Source organism: Maniola jurtina, chromosome 19 (assembly GCF_905333055.1).
Source record: "Maniola jurtina chromosome 19, ilManJurt1.1, whole genome shotgun sequence".
NCBI classification, from domain to species: Eukaryota; Metazoa; Arthropoda; class Insecta; order Lepidoptera; family Nymphalidae; genus Maniola; species Maniola jurtina.
Genome location: NC_060047.1, coordinates 11,202,702 through 11,221,794, shown reverse-complemented (window position 1 = coordinate 11,221,794; position 19,093 = coordinate 11,202,702). Strand labels below are relative to the sequence as shown.

The 19,093-nt window shown below is 38.0% G+C and overlaps 2 protein-coding genes across 2 annotated transcripts; both read left to right on the top strand.

Moving 5' to 3' along the window:
* The first annotated feature begins 188 nt into the window (after positions 1-188).
* LOC123875257 (ribonuclease P protein subunit rpr2) lies at positions 189-2,004 on the top strand. Its single transcript, XM_045921001.1, has 3 exons — positions 189-541; positions 614-705; positions 1,482-2,004. Exons 1-3 carry the CDS (start codon positions 488-490, stop codon positions 1,696-1,698), a joined length of 363 nt encoding a protein of 120 aa, XP_045776957.1. The 5' UTR covers positions 189-487; the 3' UTR covers positions 1,699-2,004.
* A 4,504-nt stretch (positions 2,005-6,508) lies between these two features.
* On the top strand, positions 6,509-8,705 carry LOC123875252. Its single transcript, XM_045920992.1, has 2 exons — positions 6,509-7,203; positions 7,932-8,705. The coding sequence occupies exons 1-2, from the start codon at positions 6,678-6,680 to the stop codon at positions 8,678-8,680; spliced, it is 1,275 nt and encodes a 424-aa protein (XP_045776948.1). The 5' UTR covers positions 6,509-6,677; the 3' UTR covers positions 8,681-8,705.
* Positions 8,706-19,093: the final 10,388 nt, after the last annotated feature.

The following is a 19,093-nucleotide window of genomic DNA, read 5'->3' as shown; positions in this document are numbered from 1 at the left end:
TGCCAATTTATAAAATAAATTCATTCCCAATCACGAGTTTACTTATTATTTATGCTACGCAGCAAAACTATTGTGAAGATAATTCAAGATTAAAAAATTTTTTCAACACACTTTAGTCATTTTCATTATATGATTTCACAAATTGGGTTTCAAACTACGGTTTCAGAACGAATTTTTTACCTTCAAAATCAGCTGTTTGTCAATGTCAAAATTAGCCATTTACCAAAATAATAAATATTTCAAACAATTTTTAAGTGATCAAATATAAGTGATTTCAAGAAACACACAATAAACAATTTGAATGATGCACCTATTTACTTTAAAAATTAACTTAAAAGTTGTTAATTTTGCTTGTTAAACTCAAAGAGAGGATTAGTTAGACTATGGATGCTCACAAGTGTAGGAGAAAAACCCCAAGTCAAGAACTATTGTAATTTGGTTTTTATAGTTTTTATTTTGGTTAGAAAAACCAATTTTATTGAAAATCATGAAAAAAGTACACGGAAACGATTCTTTCCAAAGAATTAACTATCTTTATCAAGTAAGTACCTAAACATTCTAACTTTCATCATACCTATTTAGGTACTTAATTTTGTTTAAAACTTTGTTTCAGATAAGTAAACACATGGCTGGCATTAACCCAGTGCTTTCAGCCTATTACGGAAATCTTATAATTAACGTGGCGAAGAAGAATGTCTTAAAAATGTAAGAATAAAACAAAATTAGCTACTCCCTAAACTTAAAGGTGTTACTTGAATATTACCATGGTGTGTCAAGTTATGGTACAAACTACATACACACATATGTAACCTTGTATTATGGTCATACGAATACTATGATTAGAATATACAGTATTTATACTCACTAAGGAACACCTACTTTAGCACAGACTAAATGAAAATATTACATGGAGCATTTTATTGACCATAGAGTTACTTTACTAGTTTTAGGTTGAACCGTCCTAGGAAGACCTACATACATTTATTAAAGTCAAAAAAAAATTGATTTATGGGAAAAATTGGTAAAGCAATTTTATGCTCGATAAATATGCTATATTTATATAGCTTTGTGCAAGCATATGAGGTGGTCGAACAATTAAAAGGCTTTTATTACTACATTATGCCTTTCAGCAAAGGTTGCCTGGTAGAGATTGCTTCAAGCAATAAGGCCGCCTTTGCACACAATTATTTTTTCTGTTTTCTTCTTTCTGTGTTGTGTTCCTTTACATGTGTTTTTGTGTGCAATAAAGTGTTCTATCTATCTATCTATGCTTGCAAATTCATGTGCATGGATATAAGATTTTGTATCCTGTGGAAACTCTTTGATTTTTGGGGATAAAAAGTAGCCTATATGTTTATTCAGGGTAAAAGCTATCTCCATTCCAAACAGTCAAATTGGTTCAATCATTGCGGTTTTATTTGGTGGGTGTTATTGTTTTAAATTCCATTTTTTTATACATCTATTACATTTTTTGATTTCAGTCACCCAGATATAAAGAGGCAAGTATGCAAGAAGTGCCGCTCAATGCTTGTGGATAAGACATCCGCAAAAATGAAGATAAAGAACAAGCATAAATCTAAACACATCGAATGGATATGCAACACTTGTCATACAAAGAGGGACTTCCCCACTGATAAGGGCAAAGACCATAGAGTTTGGCTGGAGAGGCCAGAAGCTGTTGAAGAAGTAATTAATTAAGAAAATAATAATGCCCTCCCAACCAAATTTCGGCCACAGTGGCCAATCTCCATATACTTTAATAATATAGTATAGAGATTAGCCAACTGCGCGGGAGATATTATAGTGTGCAAACACAAGTGCACTCTCTATTTCCTCACTCATAGCTCGATGGGACAGATATCCGACACAACCATAGAAAGATCAGACGTATATACTAGAGGACGAGAATACTACAGGATGTCTTTAGGCATAGGCATACAATTTTACAGCTGTTTTTTCATGAGAATTGTTTCTAAAGAATAAGACAGTTTTCAATGAAAGCTCTAAGTTGGTTTGATTTCTTCCGACATCTTGAAGAATTATCGTCATAATTCTACAATTAACACAAAATATTAATCTTAACATATAAACCTTCCTCTTGAATGCCTCAATCTATTGATGAAAACTGCATTAAAATCTACACAAACAGACTAGACGGCGGGAAGCGACTTTGTTTGTTTTGTACTATGTAGAGATTGTACATATTAGACATTTTTAACCGACTTCCAAAAAAGGAGGAGGTTTTTTTTTATGTATGTTCCCCGATTACTCAAAGACCCCTGGACCGATTTGGAAAATTTTTTTTTTGTTTGAAAGGGTACCTATACTGTGCAGGTGGTCCCATATAAATTTGGCGAAGATCTGATGAATAACTTCGGAGATGGAGAACAGAACTCCTCAATGAATAAGAGCAAATTGCTCGCGATCAGTGTAATAGCTTAGTAAACAGTAGGGTTTTAACTGGGCATAGCATATTATAGTACAGTGGGGCCACTAAAAATTGTGAAATAAAAAAATTTCAAAAGAAAAATAAAACCGACTTCAAAAACCAAAAACACTAAAAAGTAGAAAATAATTTTTGTTTAGCTACACATGTAATGTACATAAACAAAAATTATTTTCTACTTTTTAGTGTTTTTGGTTTTTGAAGTCGGTTTTATTTTTTTATGCAAATAAGCCTCACAGAATACAATTTTGTTTTCTGAGGTTCAACATTTTGTTAAGAAAAGGGGTTTTTACTTTTTTTATACCTCCTGTATAATATCCGGGTTAAAACTAGTACGATTTTGCTTAGCTTGGGGTTAATATTAAAATAGGGGTAGGGTTTTATAGTCGGACAAAGCAAGGGCACGCATATTGCGCTAGGATTGTATTATTTGCTTGGGACCTTCAAAGCGGATTTCATTTAAAATTCGCCTAAGGCCTATACCGGCACCGCGACCTTTTTGGGATATGAAGAAAAAATAACGTATTTTATAAGAAAGTTCTTGCAGTGTTTTTCAGTGATTTTTAGGGTTCCGTCTCGAGGGGTGCTTACGGGACCCTATTACAATGTTTCTGCTGTCCGTCCGTCTGCCTGTCTGTCAGCGGGCTGTATCTCTGAACTGTGAACAGGAAACCAACCCTCTTACCCTTAGATTTCTTGAATCCCTAGGGTCAATTCCAGGCAAAGTTTGCAGGCTGGTTACCCGTTTAAGCTACGATGAGAAAACTTGTAGGATCTTCTTTGTCACAGTCTGAAAGATGAATTAATAACAGAATGACCTCAAAGGTAGATCCTTGCGAAGCGAATGGGTCATCTTGCCTAATAAAATTATCTAGCTTAATTTAGATTCTCTACAAGAGTTGTGTATACCTACCTACTTATAAGTGATGTTTCACACAGAAAAAGACTACCTATACTTACTGTATTATTTTTAAGTGCGTTGTGAAAATGCTGTTGGTGTACTAACTGTAGGTTACACACATACTTATTTAAAAATAAAAGTTTGAAAAAAGAAAAAAACCTTCACTCAATACTCATAAGATATACGTCAGGACTGTTTTGTTAATGTTGTTTATTTCATGTTGTGAGAAAAAATAAAATAAATATATATAAAACAAGTGTAAATTAAAAATTTATAACACCCCCGACGATCCAAAGTATTTGAGTTTTCCAAAACATCATTTTCAAATAAATAATAATTATGTATTTAGGCAACGTCCATCTTGACAGCTTGACATTTGTCTATTGACATAATATTATGAACCTAACGGTTATCTAACCTTCTTTTCTACAAGAAAACTAGAAAAGAGCTGATAACTCTTAAAGGGCTGAACCAATTTTTTTAGATTATAGCTAAGAACACTCTTGATCAAGCCACCTTTCAAACAAAAAAAAAACTAAATTAAAATCGGTTCATTCGTTTAGGCGCTACGATGCCACAGACAGATACACAGATACACAGACACACAGATACACACGTCAAACTTATAACACCCCTCTTTTTGGGTCGGGGGTTAAAAATAAAATATATTTTTTCTTTTTATCATAGTATGCAAATATGCAAATTGCCTTGTGTGTTTTCACAGCGTTAACTCAATACCTATTTGCGATACGCGGGATACGCTACGTCACTCACAGCGATCGGCCACCATGATAGCCCGACAGGATAACAGGTGCTATGCATAATGCATGAACGAGCGTTGTAAATCAAATTCTGAAGCTAACACTTCAAAATCGTTTTGGCATAAACACTGGTTGTACAATGTAGGTACATACAAAATGGTCTATCCCATTGTACTCGGGCCACTTTAAGGTTAACGTCAATGCCCAACAACGCCATAATTATTGTGATAAATAATCAACGCGTTAAACTGAGTGGCCACACTTGAACGGTTAACGTCTAATGCCTATTGATTTGGGGCTACAATCGTCTACCGCCAAACGGCAATGTGAATGTGACGTTCAAATTATCGCATTGATCGTGGCTACATCTACGATTAACGGCCAATCTGCCTACTTAGATAGTGGGGTTAAATACATACCATTCACATGTATATTCACATACTAGCTGATGCCCGCGACTTCGTTCGCGTGGATGTAGGGTTTTTAAAATTCCCGTGGGAACTCTTTGATTTTCCGGGATAAAAAGTAGCCTATGTGCTAATCCAGGGTGTAATCTATCTTCATTTCAGCCCAATCCGTCCAGTAGTTTTTGCGTGAAGGAGTAACAAACATACACACACACATACAAACTTTCTCCTTTATAATATTAGTGTGATACATATTCATTCTTTTATACCACTACCAAATTATATAATAGGTAAAGATGGATATTCAATGCGAATTCTATTTTATTTAAAGTGCAGGATTTTGAGTTTGATTTATAGTGGCTGGCTCATGCATAATGCAAAACAGTTTTATCTGCCCCAGCTCACGGGATCACTGCGGCTGACATTGCGTACACTACGTATTGAGTGCTTGTGGATATCAAAAATGGTTATGCCAACCGCATTTTAATGATTTTTAAACGATCATTTTCGTGCTCTATATTACTAAGCCTCCGCTGTCCGTCCGTCCGTCCATCTGTCTGTCTGACTGTCTATCTCTCTTCTTTCTCTCTTTCTGTCTCTGGGCTGGTTTCCGCACTTATAAACGTTTCCGTCTGTGGTGCGTGCGTTGCCCCTCCCCGCCGAAGTCTTCACTCCACCCATCCAAGCTCGCTCCAGAAGCCGAGTAGACCGCCCAGGTTGCCGAGGGCTTCATGGAGTGAGATAGTTAGCACTCTCGTTGTTCTGCCACGCTCGTGCACTCTAGGAGCCCGTGCGTCGGTGTTTCATCGACCTCCATACAGGACCTACACAGAAGACTGTCCGTGACTCTTATAACGAAAAGGTGTTGGTTTGAGCTGTCTGTCTCTCATACAAGCTGTAGACTATCATATGAACCGTAATAGGTAGAGAGTTGAAATTATCACAGAGTTACTTTCCTCGGGTTTCGTACCGAAGGGTGCCAGCAGGAGTCTATTACTACACTGTCCGTTAATCCGTCAGTCTGTGCGTGTGTTTGTCTATCTGTCTATCAGTCTGTCTCTCAGCGAATGGCGGTCACCCGCTGGTAGAGACCGAAGAGTTGCCGATCCCTTGTGCTCGTTGTCAGCGGTAAAATGGAATTTCGTGAGGTTTTTAGTCGGTAGGAGTCCGACACAACCACTGCTCCCCCCTGGCCGGTGGTATCCATGACGGATATTCCTCACGAAAAAAATGACATCACCGCTTAGCTGTAGTTCAACAGCAGTAGAATTTAAGTAAATCTATGGTAGATAGTTATACCTGCCTCAAAGCCAATATTAAAGTTCTTGGACGCGATTCCAAGCTTTTATTAGGTGATCAAGTTCTTTAGGACTTTCAAAAACTTTGATCCCTTCTTAAATAGTTCTCTACTACTTTTAGTTTCTTGTCGGTATCCGTGCTCTATCCTAGGTACCTACTTCTTCTAAACAAAGTTTTTTGAAATAACTTAAGGCATTATCATATTGATCTCTGTACCTACCTACTTAGGAACTATGAGTAGGTACTAATTTTATTTTATTGGGGCAACTTTTTAGGTACTAACTACCTCAGAATATATAATACCTACTATATAGGCTTAGAATTAGGTAACATAAGGTTCCACAATAAATGCTTCTTCGCATAGCACTAGATTTTATTTGCCAAAAGTAGTGTTGCTCGGTTAGCCTAGTCACATAAAGTTACTAAACGTGTACCTAAGTATAGGTATTTCACTGAAAGGACACCTACTCATGTTTTTTTTTATTCTTGATTTTTGGGAGTTTTTTCCATTTGGAAAATGCCACTCCGTAAGGCCATTATATACTTAACCACTTATTTGCGTAAGGCCTTCTTGTACAGCCGTAACAGTGCTCTAGTCTCATCCGACAGAGGTTGGGATAGGGCACCGTTACAGCTTACTAATGTGACATTACATTAAAAATATATAAGTACCTACTCAAGTATATTAAAAATAACCTGGGCAATAAAATATACTGCTAACGAGGTATATACATGCCTCGCACAGGAAATGAAATAACCACACGTTTCGAAATTTTATAGGCGCTACTATAAAACACTTTTATGACATTCTCATTCGATTCCTAACTCATTTTTACCGCTTTTTAGAGAAATGTAGACCCGAAATGAGAGTTGCTTTATATATCATCGTAATTTATACAACTATTATACATACGACATCGTATATTAACGTTAGAGATGGTGAAAAGTCTTCAATATACAGATATGATCAGAAAAATCCTAATAAAATTACTAATAATGACAAAAACGTACTACATTTTGGACTTGGGAAAAGAATAGAAGATCTTAAAGATGCAAAGGCTGCGAAAAGAAAATCCGAAGTATTGAAAAGATTAAAGGTTTATGAAAAACAACTTAACATGGCGGGCGATATTGAAAAAATTGTAAAAGATCCGGACTTAGAAAAGCAAGTGTACCACAAAGACCCTGTGTTGAACTACATGAAGGGGAGAAATTTTAGAAGAGCAAGACGATCCTCGGAGTCTTCTTATTTTGAGAGTGACTCTTCTAGTTCAAGCAGAGAAATTCCGGATTGGAAGGAAGAATGGAAACAGCATTGGCTGCAGAAGAAGTTAGAAGCAATCAACTCTTCTGTGCCTAAAGGCGATATAGTTAACATGGTTGCTGCAAGTAAGAAAAATTCAAATATTTCATTTTAGTTTCAGTTTAGTTCGATGAAAAAAAGTACCTACGTACCTCCATGGTGTGGCAGTGGCCGTTTCTTATTCGAATCTGCGATTGCGCGTTTCGAAAGCCTAAAGCTCTTCCATTATCTATTAGGCAGCTAGTATATACCTATAATTGTATGAAGAATACCAATTGAAACCATTTGCTATGCCCAAGCTATATACTAAAACTCTTAATATGCTAAGAGATATATTATGTATGCGAAAGTGTGTCTGTCTGTTATTTTAGAGACAGCTTACGTTCTGCAGACAACAGGCTACATTTTATCCCAGAAAATCAAAGAGTTTCCGTGTGGTTTAATAAAAGCTTAAATCCACGCAATGTCACAGGCATCATCCAGTATTCATCATCATCATCAAAAAGCCCTACCCGATCCTCAGCCTTCAACTTCATTCAGCCACTTCCTTATTATATAAGTATTATATTTGCATAAAACATAAAAGATAAAGGGTATCTATTTACTCGAACCACTTTAGCCAATAACTGGCTAACTAGATATGATCGCAATGTAATCTTAAGTTTAGTGCTAGGAGAGCTAAGTAATGTATAATATTTTATAGGCCGATATTTATGTCCAGCTGTGGGCATCCATTGAAACGACGTCGACGAATTTTATAAATTACAATTATTGGATTAGATTTCCTTGGTTATATTCAGTATTAAACTTTTAGGGCCATGGGGTGTGCCTTGTGGAGATCCAAATCAACATGATGCACCATGGGGATCTTGCATGTTACCGATGGAGTGTGAAGCCGAATACAGAATATATCGAGGAGATTACTTCTGTGGCCGTACCAAATTCATATGCTGCGCTCTGGAGGTGACAAACTACGATCTATACGCAGGATTTGATGTTTCATTTGCCGATTCGAGCTTAGCAACTGATACAGAAGAAAAGAAAGGTAAAAACAAAGGTTCTAAAGAGCGTAAAAGACGCAAGAGGGCAAGAGATAAAAAACGTAGACTGAGAGAAAGGTTGAAGCGTAAACGTAAAATAAAGAGGACCATTAGAAAGATAATGAGAGAAATAAGAAAGATACTGAATAGGTCATATCGAAATGGAACCACCGCAAGGAAGAAGAAGACAAAGCAACTAAAGAAATTCATCAAAGAGTTGAAGAAGCGTTACAGGAAAGAAAGAAAGTCTGTCAAAGACATCCATGAAATGGAGTTGATAAAAATTGATGCAGCGTTACAAAACAGATTAAACGAAATACGAGGCATGAACCGAGATTTCATAAGTAACCAAACTTTTAGGGATATCATTGTAAATGGAACGATAAATAGACAGAATATGAAAATGTTGATGAAAGCGTATCCAGATTTGGCTGATGTGTTCAAATCGAGGCGGAGTGGGACTGTCAGGAGTCCCCGGGATTATTTGGAATACGATATCGAATATGGATATCTTTATTACTGAGCAATAAAACCTTTTTTGGCTCCTTTTTATTTTATTTAACTTATCCATTCCAATTGAAGATAATGTAAATGGATTGTCTAGATTGACTAACTTATGGCCGCGACTTTGTCCGCCTGGACTACAAACATTTCAACCTCTACTTTATTTTCAAAAATCCTCTGTTAGCGGGTGTGACCTACGTAATATTAGTTATCTGCATGCCCAGCCCGATTCCTCCAGTAGTTTGAGCTGTACGTTGATAGATCAGCCAGTCAGTCAGTCAGTCAGCGTTTCTTTGATATTCCGTTTTTGACCATCACAAACAAATTTTTAAATTCATTTACCTACCTTACTTTAAAAATAGTTAATTTTGCGGAAATCTGGCAAACCACAGACATACTTGGATATTAGTTTCTAAAACGTGTCTACAAAATCACAATTACTAGCCAATAATTTGATTGGCTAGTATTCAATTGAGAGCCAAACTATGTTTATATGGAGCGAGTGACTCGAACCCAACGTGTGCCCAACGTTAGTTTGATTAGCTTTTCTATTATTTTTCTTCGGTCTATGATAGAGAGTTGCACTGCTGATATTGTATGCTGTGTTCTTTACGATAAAATATATCTAAACGTCAGTAGCCTGGCAACAATGTACACTGCACTGTTGGAGTGTTGCCAGCGACCGCTCGTACTACTGGAAAGTTGGGCATTTAATCATGTGGGGGTACAGATTTTTGGCTAGAGACTGCGCGTTTCAATATCTTGACGACGAGTTTTACATTCCCCGTATAAAGCAAGTTCAAGAAACTTTACTAAATTATGTGTGGGAATTTGTTACTTTGACTGTACAGCTTTTGCACATAAATAAATATGATTTTTACGATGGGTAGTCCTTATCCATACTAATCCATACTAGTTTATAATATTACTAGGGGATGGCTGCGGCTTCGCCCGCGTGGATTTCGGTTTTTTTAAAGGAACTCTTTGATTTTCCGGTATAAAAAGTAGCCTATGTCCTTCCCCGGGATGTATCCCAAGTTTGTATCTTTCATTAAAATCGGTTCAGTGGTTGGGCCGTGAAAACAGACAGACAGACAGACAGATATTATTTATCCCGGAAAATCGAAGGGAGTTGTCCCACGGAAGTTGAGATGAGGTATAGGAATCTACTCTTCACACAAAATCTCCTGCACTCCTGCACATCATCGATTTTTTTAAAAATTAATGTGAAATTTACCTACCTACTCAATAGTAGTCTCAGTTCCCTGTAGTATGCGACAGGTCGAGATGGCAATCGGGGTGGGGACGCCCCGCACACTCGCAAGCGAGGCCTGCAGCACTGCGCGCGACTGCAATTGCTTGTATAGTAGGTATAGTATGACATATTATTGTAAATTGAACACTTGAAAAGAGCAACCGCCGAGTTTCTTGATGGTTTTTCTCGGTAGGAACGGCATTCCGAACCAGTGGTAGTTTTTTTGACGATTCACAAGCACTTGTAAAAGTTTATTTGAATAAGAATCTATTCTATTCCATATCCTCATCTCGACCTGTCCGTACTGTACCTGGCTTGTTTCCAAAATAGTTGTACCTACCTATGTAGAGTATTGAACATTAGCAGCTGATCGTATCGGCACCGGGGCTATTCCGCGTGATTTATGTTGAGATAACTGCACCCGGCTCGTTGCTTGGTCTAATTACACTAACCACGAAAACAGTAGGGGTTGGAAATTAGTATCACTTTTTAGGTCTCGCTGGCGCATTGGTGGGCGATGTGGTCTTATTAGTGGAAGGTCTCGGATGAGATTCCCGACAAGGCTTTGGGATTTCTAAATTTTTGGTCTGAACTGGTGGGAGGCTTCGGTCGTGGCTAGTTACCATCCTACCCGCAAAGCTGTGTCGCCAAGCGATTTGGAGTTCCGGTACGATGCCGTGTGGGAACCAAAGGAGTAGGGGTTTAGTGAAAACTGCCATACCCCTTCCGGGTTAGTTTGCTTCCATCTTGGACTGCATCATCATTTACCGACAGATGAGATTGCAGTCAAGGGATAACTTGTAACTACTATCCCCCACCCACCTACTACTGAGTCCCGTACTCAGTAGTAGGTGGGTGGGGGATAGTAGTTACAAGTTCCTCCTCTCAGAATGAATAGAGTTTAGGCCGTAGTCTGCCACGCTGGCTAAGTGCGAATTGGCAGACTTTAGACTACTTCGAGAGCATTATGGAGAACTCTTAGGCTTGCAAGTTTCCTCACGATGTTTGCCTTTAGATGCAGTTTCAATGGACGTGTGCGATGTCTACGACGATGTAAAATTCCCCGTGCGAATATCCGTTCGCGATTTTTCACCAGATTTGTCCCTGTATAATAAAAGGTGGTTGGATTTTTCCAATTATTCGTAATTTGAAGCACCCGCAAACCGATTTTATATTCCGGGAAGAACATTATCACGGAAAAGCTATTGACTCGATTCGTATTTTTATTCTAATGTTAGGTCACACTAGCAACTTTTTGTTGCAAAATATTTTGCTGTCGCATGACGTCTTGCATGTATTTTAAACGTGTATAAAAATCGTTTCGCAGGAAGCCCTTGGATTCCGGCGCCGGCACCGTTAGACCGTGGCGTGTAGAAGAAGCGATAGATATATACATAGAAAGATAGATAGATAGATGTCTTTAAATTGTACACAAAAACAGGTAAAGGAACACAACACAGAAGGAAGAAAACACAAAAAACAATTGTGTGCAAAGGCGGCCTTATTGCTTAGAGCAATAAGATAGATAAGTATAATAAGAGGCTTATATCCAACTGTGGACGTCTATTGGTCGATAATGGATGATAAAGCCGATTAGTCGATCCACATGTCGCTAATGTGCGAAAGTCTTTTACGCCAATGTTGTTAGCACAAAAATGTCGTTGGAAATTAGTATAAAATGCAACAATTCTCTGTATTCCAATTGCACTCGAGTAAAAGGTGAAATGAGAGCTTGTAAATCGCTTGGCAACTTCTTGGCATGGAGTCAAATATCGACTTGGAAGGAATAAATTGTTTCCGTACTACTTCGAGTCTCGTCTCTCAGTAAAATGTGCAGAATTTTGAACCTTATTTTAAATTGGCTGTAAATTAATACAAAATACATTAATTTTGCGTAATAGGTTATGGTATAGTTGTATGTACATTTTTAGTACTTATTTTACAAAATATCACAATATTTTTCCAGACAAAACCATTTGGCATGCAAATGTGTTATATTTATTTAAGTACAACTGACAACCCGCCCTGGCTTTGCACGGGTGCAATGTACTGGCGGTAATCACTTAACATCAGGTGACCCGCCTGCTCGTTTGATCGCTATTTTTATTTAAAAACTAGCTGACGCCCGCGACTTCGTCCGCGTGGATTTAGATTTATCGAAATCCCGCTAATCCAGGATATTATCTATCTCCATTCCGAATTTCAGCCAAATCCGTCCAGTAGTTTTTGCGTGAAGGAGTAACAAACATACACACACACACACACACACACACACACACACACATACAAACTTTCGCCTTTATAATATTAGTGTGAAAAAAAGGTAAAGATTAATAATAAAAATTCATTTTATGTATAAAACTCTTAAGGAACTCCTTTTTCTTTTCGAATTCAAAATACAGTAACTATTTACGAGTTCACTATAGTTGCAATACATTCGTGCTGTCTCGTAAACATCGATATACGATACAACCCATAGATATGCTGCAGAAATGGACTAAGATATTGGCCATTTCCGTGCACTACGCTCGGCCAACTACAAATCTCATCTTCAAGATCGATACAGAAGCTGTTGGAATATGCTGGTTAAATTATGGAAACAATTCTCTAAGGTTCACTTGCATGGCAGGCGTTTAAAGTTACGTTATGATTACTGTTAAATTTTGACCTCCATTATAAACCAAAGTATGTAAGTAGTTTACGCAAGTATAATAAATACCCCATGATTAAGGTTAAATGTAAAATTTTAGTCAAACGTTCACAAACCCTGACTTAATTTGCTTATCATCATCATTATCAGCATGATCAACCCATCGCCAGCGCACTACTGAGCACAAGTCTCCTCTTAGACTGAGAAGGATTTGGCCATAGACTACCACGCTGGCCAAGTGCGGATTGGCAGACTTCACATGCCTTTGAGAACATTATGGCAGGCATGCAGGTTTCCTCACGGATGTCTTTAATTTCTTAAACGATGATAGCCTAGGAAGCGGTCATAGCTGAGGGATTAAGGATTCAGAGTATCCGAGCTCTGATCTCGGCTACGCATCTTAACTTTACGTTTCAAGACTGACGTTTGCTTAACATATTTCTCTGCTCCATCAATCATATTATGTACGAGTATAAGTAAGTATCATTGATATACTGATGAAGAACCTACCGTCTGAGGGACGACTATGTGTTTCGTTAAGTTGTTCGTCGTTTCGTTATCAGATGGGCTGGAGATTAAAATTAAGCCTCTAATTAAGAGAGATAGAAGCGCCGGTGATAGGGAAAGCCGATAAAGCTTCGCCCGAGCTGTTAAGCTTGTGGCTTAGCTCCCTTATTTAACAGGTATGTAGGTAGGTAAACATGCGGTGATAGCTTAATTAAGAGGTCGGCCTAGATTCGGGGTTCCGGCTTCGATCCCATCAAAAAACACGCATACTATGACTCCAAAAAATCAAAGGTGCGTACGTTTTTCGGAGTCATATCACTTGCTTTTTTAACGTTGCAGGAAAATAACGTGAGGAAACCTGTATGCCTGAGAGTTCCCCCTAGTGACAAATTTGCCAGTCCGCTCTTGGTCAGCGTGGCGGACTATGACCTAAACCTTTGTCATTCTGAGAGAAAATTCGTGCAGAGCAATAAGTCGGCGATGGGTCGAGATGAGAAGAATGACTCCTAATAAGAAAGGATTTTTAGCAATTCCATCCGAGCCCAGCCAGGGTGGGTCTATTCTGATAAATAATAATAGCAGGGTAAGCTTTACTTTAATAAAAATATTGTTTTCATCATTGACGGTAGCTAATCACACTTATTAAATCCAGGAACATGCTATATCAATATAGAAAAACTATGATTTTTTTGTAATATCAGCAGAGACATTGCAATCCAAATTCTGAGCTCGCTAGCCCATAAAATCGTTTTGTGTTCTCCTTTGAAGTAAACAATCGTGTGTAATCGTTCGACAGTGTTGCAGCGTCGTTTGTTCAGACAAGCTTGTGAACTTGCCAAAATATTATACATATAATACCTGATAATATTAGTACATATTAAATTTTTAAGCGTTCGAGTACATTCTTGGGAAGCTGGAAGCTTTTTTTTAAAGTAAATACGCATGCGTTAGTTTTAGAATAGAACGCGTCTTCCTAGATGGCGCCTATCGGAAAGAAAACGGCTTTTCTTTTCTATTAAAGAAAGGCTGTTCCAGTGACCTCTTTATTTGTCTAACTGTGTACTTGTTAAACTGTGTAAAATTGCATAGATTAAAAGCATGGAATTATACTCGATTTTTGCTAATTAAACACGCCTCGAAAGGCTCGGATATGTTGAGCTTTCAGGCTTTTGGTGAGCTAGAATTTGAGAAGCACGTACCTATTGCATTCATTCGATTTTGCTTTGAATTCAAAGTTGGCAAATTAGATCTGCGATTTTTGTTGAAACCGGGTAGATTTCACGCAATGGTTATCGAGTTTCATCACTATTTTCCAGCTACATTTCAAAGGAAAGCTGATTGGCTTTAGGTAGGTACATATTGAAATGTTTTCGTATATTTCGTTGGTTCTTCTACGGAATACATCTCTTCTGACTCCAGTTTGTTTATGAGATGATAAGTTCATAGTAATAATATTATTTAAATATTAGCTTAAGCCCGCGAATTCGTCCGCGTGGACTACACAAATTTCAAAGCCCTATTTTACCCCTTAAGTGTTTTTTTTTTACTAAAAAGAATATTAGCCATGTTAAATGACTAATATTCCCCTTTTCCTCTCCAACTAAGCGTCAGGCTTGTGCTAAGAGTAGATACGACAATAGTGCAACGGGTGGGGTTTGAACCGTCGACCTTTCGGTTTTCAGTCCACTCCTTTACCGGTTGAGCTATTGAGGCTCATCGAGTTTTCGAGTTTGAATTTTCAAAAATCCTTTCTTAGCTAGTCTACGTTATAATAGCTATCTGTATACCAAATTTCAGCCCGATAGGTCCAGTCGTTTGAGTTGTGCGTTGATAGATCAGTCAGTTCTAGATGGTTACCTACAGGGCACTAATACCTACCTTAAGTACCTAGCCTTAATGGTTAGTCACTTAAATAGCGGGTTCACCTGGATTGTTTAATCTAATGAGGAAGCCTTATATTTATTTTGTACGCTAAATTCCTTGGCGGTTTACGACTTTGTCGGTAGGGTCGTAATTAGCTACAACCAAAGCCTCCCTAACAAGCTCTACTAAAGTTGTATGATTAAAAAATTAAAAACAAGATTGCCCTGCCGAGAACTAACTAAAAATTAAATAAAACCGGCCAAGTACTTAATCTCACCTGGTGGTAAGTGATGATGCAGTCTAAGATGGAACTGCGCTAACCTGGAAGGTGTATGGCAGTTTTCATTAAACCCATAATCTTTTGGTTTTTACATCGTACCAGAACGCTAATCACGGCTGAAGCCTCCCACCAGACCAGACCAGACATTTAGAATGCCGGGAATCGAACCTGGGACCTGCCACTAATAAGAACATAGCCGCTTATCACTGCGTCAGGTAAGCCTCCTTCCAAAATCCTTACAATCTGTAGGTACTGTAAGATGTCCAATCGGTAGGTAACTTCAGAACTAACTCAATGCAAGAGAATTTTCTTTAATCATCGAATCGGAATACGGAAATAGGCAATAACTTCGGCCATCTCTGCAGTCTATCGATGTTTGCTGGACAGAAGTTGCAGTTTACTCGTAATATAGATCTGAATTTTCTTTCTAGACATAATATGTACATTAGGTAATACCTAGGTTACTAGGTAGGTTATTAGGTAGGTCTGGAAATGAAATTCAGGTAGGTATAGTAAAGAAAAAAAAAATCACGAAAACTGTGGCGGGAACGGAGCGGAGAGATCGCAAGGACATAAGAACTGGTAGCACTAAAAATATACTGAAATGTTAAGAGATATAAAAAGAAAAGTCCTTACTAAATCTCACCTGTGATCTCACTCATCAACGCTCATTCTTAGATTCTACGCCAAACCCTTGGACATAAAAAAACTCCAATTTTGCACAGAGGATCTCTATAATGTAGACAGGCAAGGAATAAGAACGGATACTTCGAAATTCCATTAAGAGTGAATCCACGGGCGATCGCTAGTAAATAAATAAATAAATAAATAATAATAGGAGCTTGTTCATATTCACGGAAATTGAAAATGCATTACAATGTATGCAATGGCGCCATATTCATAGTTGAAAGCGTTTGATGTATCGCTATTGGTTTTGTTTCGTTTATCGTATCGTGTCTCATCGAGCAATGAATGCACTGACCAGCTTTTGCCAATTACCTTCTGTATAGGTTTAGAAGTTCTATTTCACGATGATCGCTCAGTCTTGATTGTAGTAGTGAGTGTACCGAGCGTTAACGCATTTGTGTGCGTAACGTAAACCGCGTCGTCGAAAACGCACACTATAACAATGTGTACGTATGCACTCACAAAAACATACCAAACGGTCTTCGTGAAATAGAACGTCTGTACTGTGAGCCCTAATTCGCACGAGCGTTAAAAAACCGTTGCGTTAAAACCCGACGTTGCGCTGAAAATACAAAGTGCGCGTTAAAAAAGCGTTGACGTGTGAACAGATACTTGGTGATACTTAATGCATTTGTTCTATTTGAACGCTTTTTTAACGGACGTTAAAAAAGCTCTCGTGCGAATGAGGCCTGTCTATGAAAAAAAAAGTTCGATCCCGGGCACGCCCCTGTGACATTTCGTGTGGATTGGTAGACTTCACACAATTTTGAGAATATTATGGAGAAATCTCAGGCATGTAGGTTTCCTCACGATGTTTTCCTTCGACGTTAAAGCAAGTGGTTTTTAATTACTTAAACGCACATTTAACTCCGAAAACTTAGGGATGCGTGCCCTTGCGTACTGTGCCGTGTGTGCGTGGATTGAACTCCGACCTTCCGAATAGGAGGCGCCTATTGCTTGTTTGCTGGCTTGCTTTTCCTGCATGTTTAGCAGTGAAAAGGCTAGCGCGGCAGGTCAAATCGGATGTTGCCCCATACAGATATTTTGTCTTACTTATAGAAAACTAGAGGATGCCTGCGACTTCGTCCGCGTGGATTTAGGTTTTTAAAGATTCCGTGGGAACTGTTTGATTTTCTGGGATATTTTTATTTATTTTTATTTATTTAGTAATAGACTTAATTTAAAGAGAAACATTTTTCACCATTTTTTATAGACCAAAGCACTAGATAAAAAACAGACTGGTGTTTGGAATTTTGCAGCCCAAATAGACCGTAGTCTGTGCTAGGGCTGATAAAAAGTTAATTACAGAAATGCAAGCTACCTCGGTACGAAATTTCATACAAATCGGTTAAACGGATGGGTCTTTAAGAATCCCGTGGGAACTCTTTAATTTTCCGGGATAAAAAGTAACCTATGTCCATTCCCGGGATATAAGCTAACTCTATACCAAATTTCGTCAGAATCGGTTAAACTCTTGGGGCGTGAAAAGGTAGCAGACAGACAGACAGACAGATAGACACACTTTTGCATTTATAATATTAGTATGGAAGTATGGATTAAAAGCTTATGGTTCCTAGCCACTTTCTGTCTGTCCAGGCCTTTACCGCTATCAACAACAACGCTAGTTATCACGTAACAAATGGGCGAGGATCGCGAGCGCGGTTCCAGCCACGGGTAGATTTATACACGTTGGCGATCGAGTTGGCAGCCCACCAATTATTAGGTATCAAAGTTTGGCCCGGTTATCTCTTGAAAGCTACAACAAAATGCTCGTGTGAAAATGTCAGTTTAAAAAAATGTTGACAACCTCTGTGCGCCAAGTCCTTACTTGTAGAGATTATTTTTAACCCCCGGCCTAAAAAGAGAGGTGTTATAATATGTTTGACGTGTGTATCTGTGTATCTGTCTGTGGCATCGTAGCTTCTAAACTAATGAACCGATTTCAAGTTAGTTTTTTTTGTTGAAAGATGGCTTGTTCGAGAGTTTTCTTAGCTATAGGTAATCCAAGAAAATCGGTCAGCCGTTTAAAATTTATCAGCTCTTTTCTAGTTATTGTAACTTCACTAATTGTCGGGGGTGTTATAAATTTTTAATTTACACTTGTATACTTAATGATTAATAGAAAGAGAATAGGAATAATTGTATCTGTTGACTTTGGCTGTGGCAATTCGCACTTGTCCAGCGTGGTAGACTATGGCCTAAGCCGTTCTCATTTTCTCACAAGATCGATGACGATTATGATGATGGACGGTGAAGGAAAATATTGTGAGGCAACCCGCATGTCAGACTTTTCCATAATGTTGTCAAGGGTCTGGCCTTGATCCAGCGTGGTGGACTGTGCCTAAACCTGAGATATAGAACCTAAGTTCTGAGATATAGAAGGCTATAACTCAGAAGGGACCAACGTGGTTTACATGGGCATAGTTAAAGACCTGGAATGTGACATACGCTACTTATTATCCCGGAAAATCAAAGACTTCCCACGGGATTTTTAAAATCTTAGCTTACAAAATCAGACTACTAGACCTGCACTTTTGATAGATCGAAATCATATATTTTTTAAATTATTGTAGTTACGTAGCTGATAGTGATCAAAATATTTTACGTAACAGCCTAATAATAAATAATTAGACTCCAATTGAATATTGACTTTTTGATATCCTGGCAAATAACCTTTCAATACACCTAAGAATTATTATTTCATCCATCCATTTGTTCTGGTTTCTGTAGTAACAACACCTATCCTGTATCTCAATCAATTGAATAGGTACGATACGATAGTTGATAGGAATTCTTCGGTAATAAAATAATTTGTCGAAGCCCTATCCTACGATGGTAGAGCGGACTGAATTTCAAAAGGCCAGAAGCCAAATAAGTTTAAACTTCGGCTAATGGACACTGTACTGTCTTAGAATGCGTTGTAAGCACTTTATCCTACCAACATTAATATACTTACCTACGTACGAGTAAAAGAGAAATAAAGCGCTTAAAAACCTACTATTTTTTTTTAATAGAATGTTAGCCAAGTTTATTATGCTGACTAATATTCCCCTTTCCCCTCCAATTAAGAGTAAAGCTTGTGCTAGGAGTAGATACGACAATAGTGCAACGGGTGGGGTTTAAACCGGCGACCTTTAGGTTTTCAGTCTGCTTCTTTAACTATTGAGCTATCGAGGCTTAAACTGAGATT

Coding starts and splice junctions, on each gene's coding strand:
- LOC123875257 (XM_045921001.1), top strand. CDS start 488: ATGAAAAAAGTACACGGAAACGATTCTTTCCAAAGAATTAACTATCTT. Junction 542..613: donor GAATTAACTATCTTTATCAA/GTAAGTACCTAA, acceptor ACTTTGTTTCAG/ATAAGTAAACACATGGCTGG. Junction 706..1,481: donor AAGAAGAATGTCTTAAAAAT/GTAAGAATAAAA, acceptor TTTTGATTTCAG/TCACCCAGATATAAAGAGGC.
- LOC123875252 (XM_045920992.1), top strand. CDS start 6,678: ATGAGAGTTGCTTTATATATCATCGTAATTTATACAACTATTATACAT. Junction 7,204..7,931: donor AGTTAACATGGTTGCTGCAA/GTAAGAAAAATT, acceptor TTAAACTTTTAG/GGCCATGGGGTGTGCCTTGT.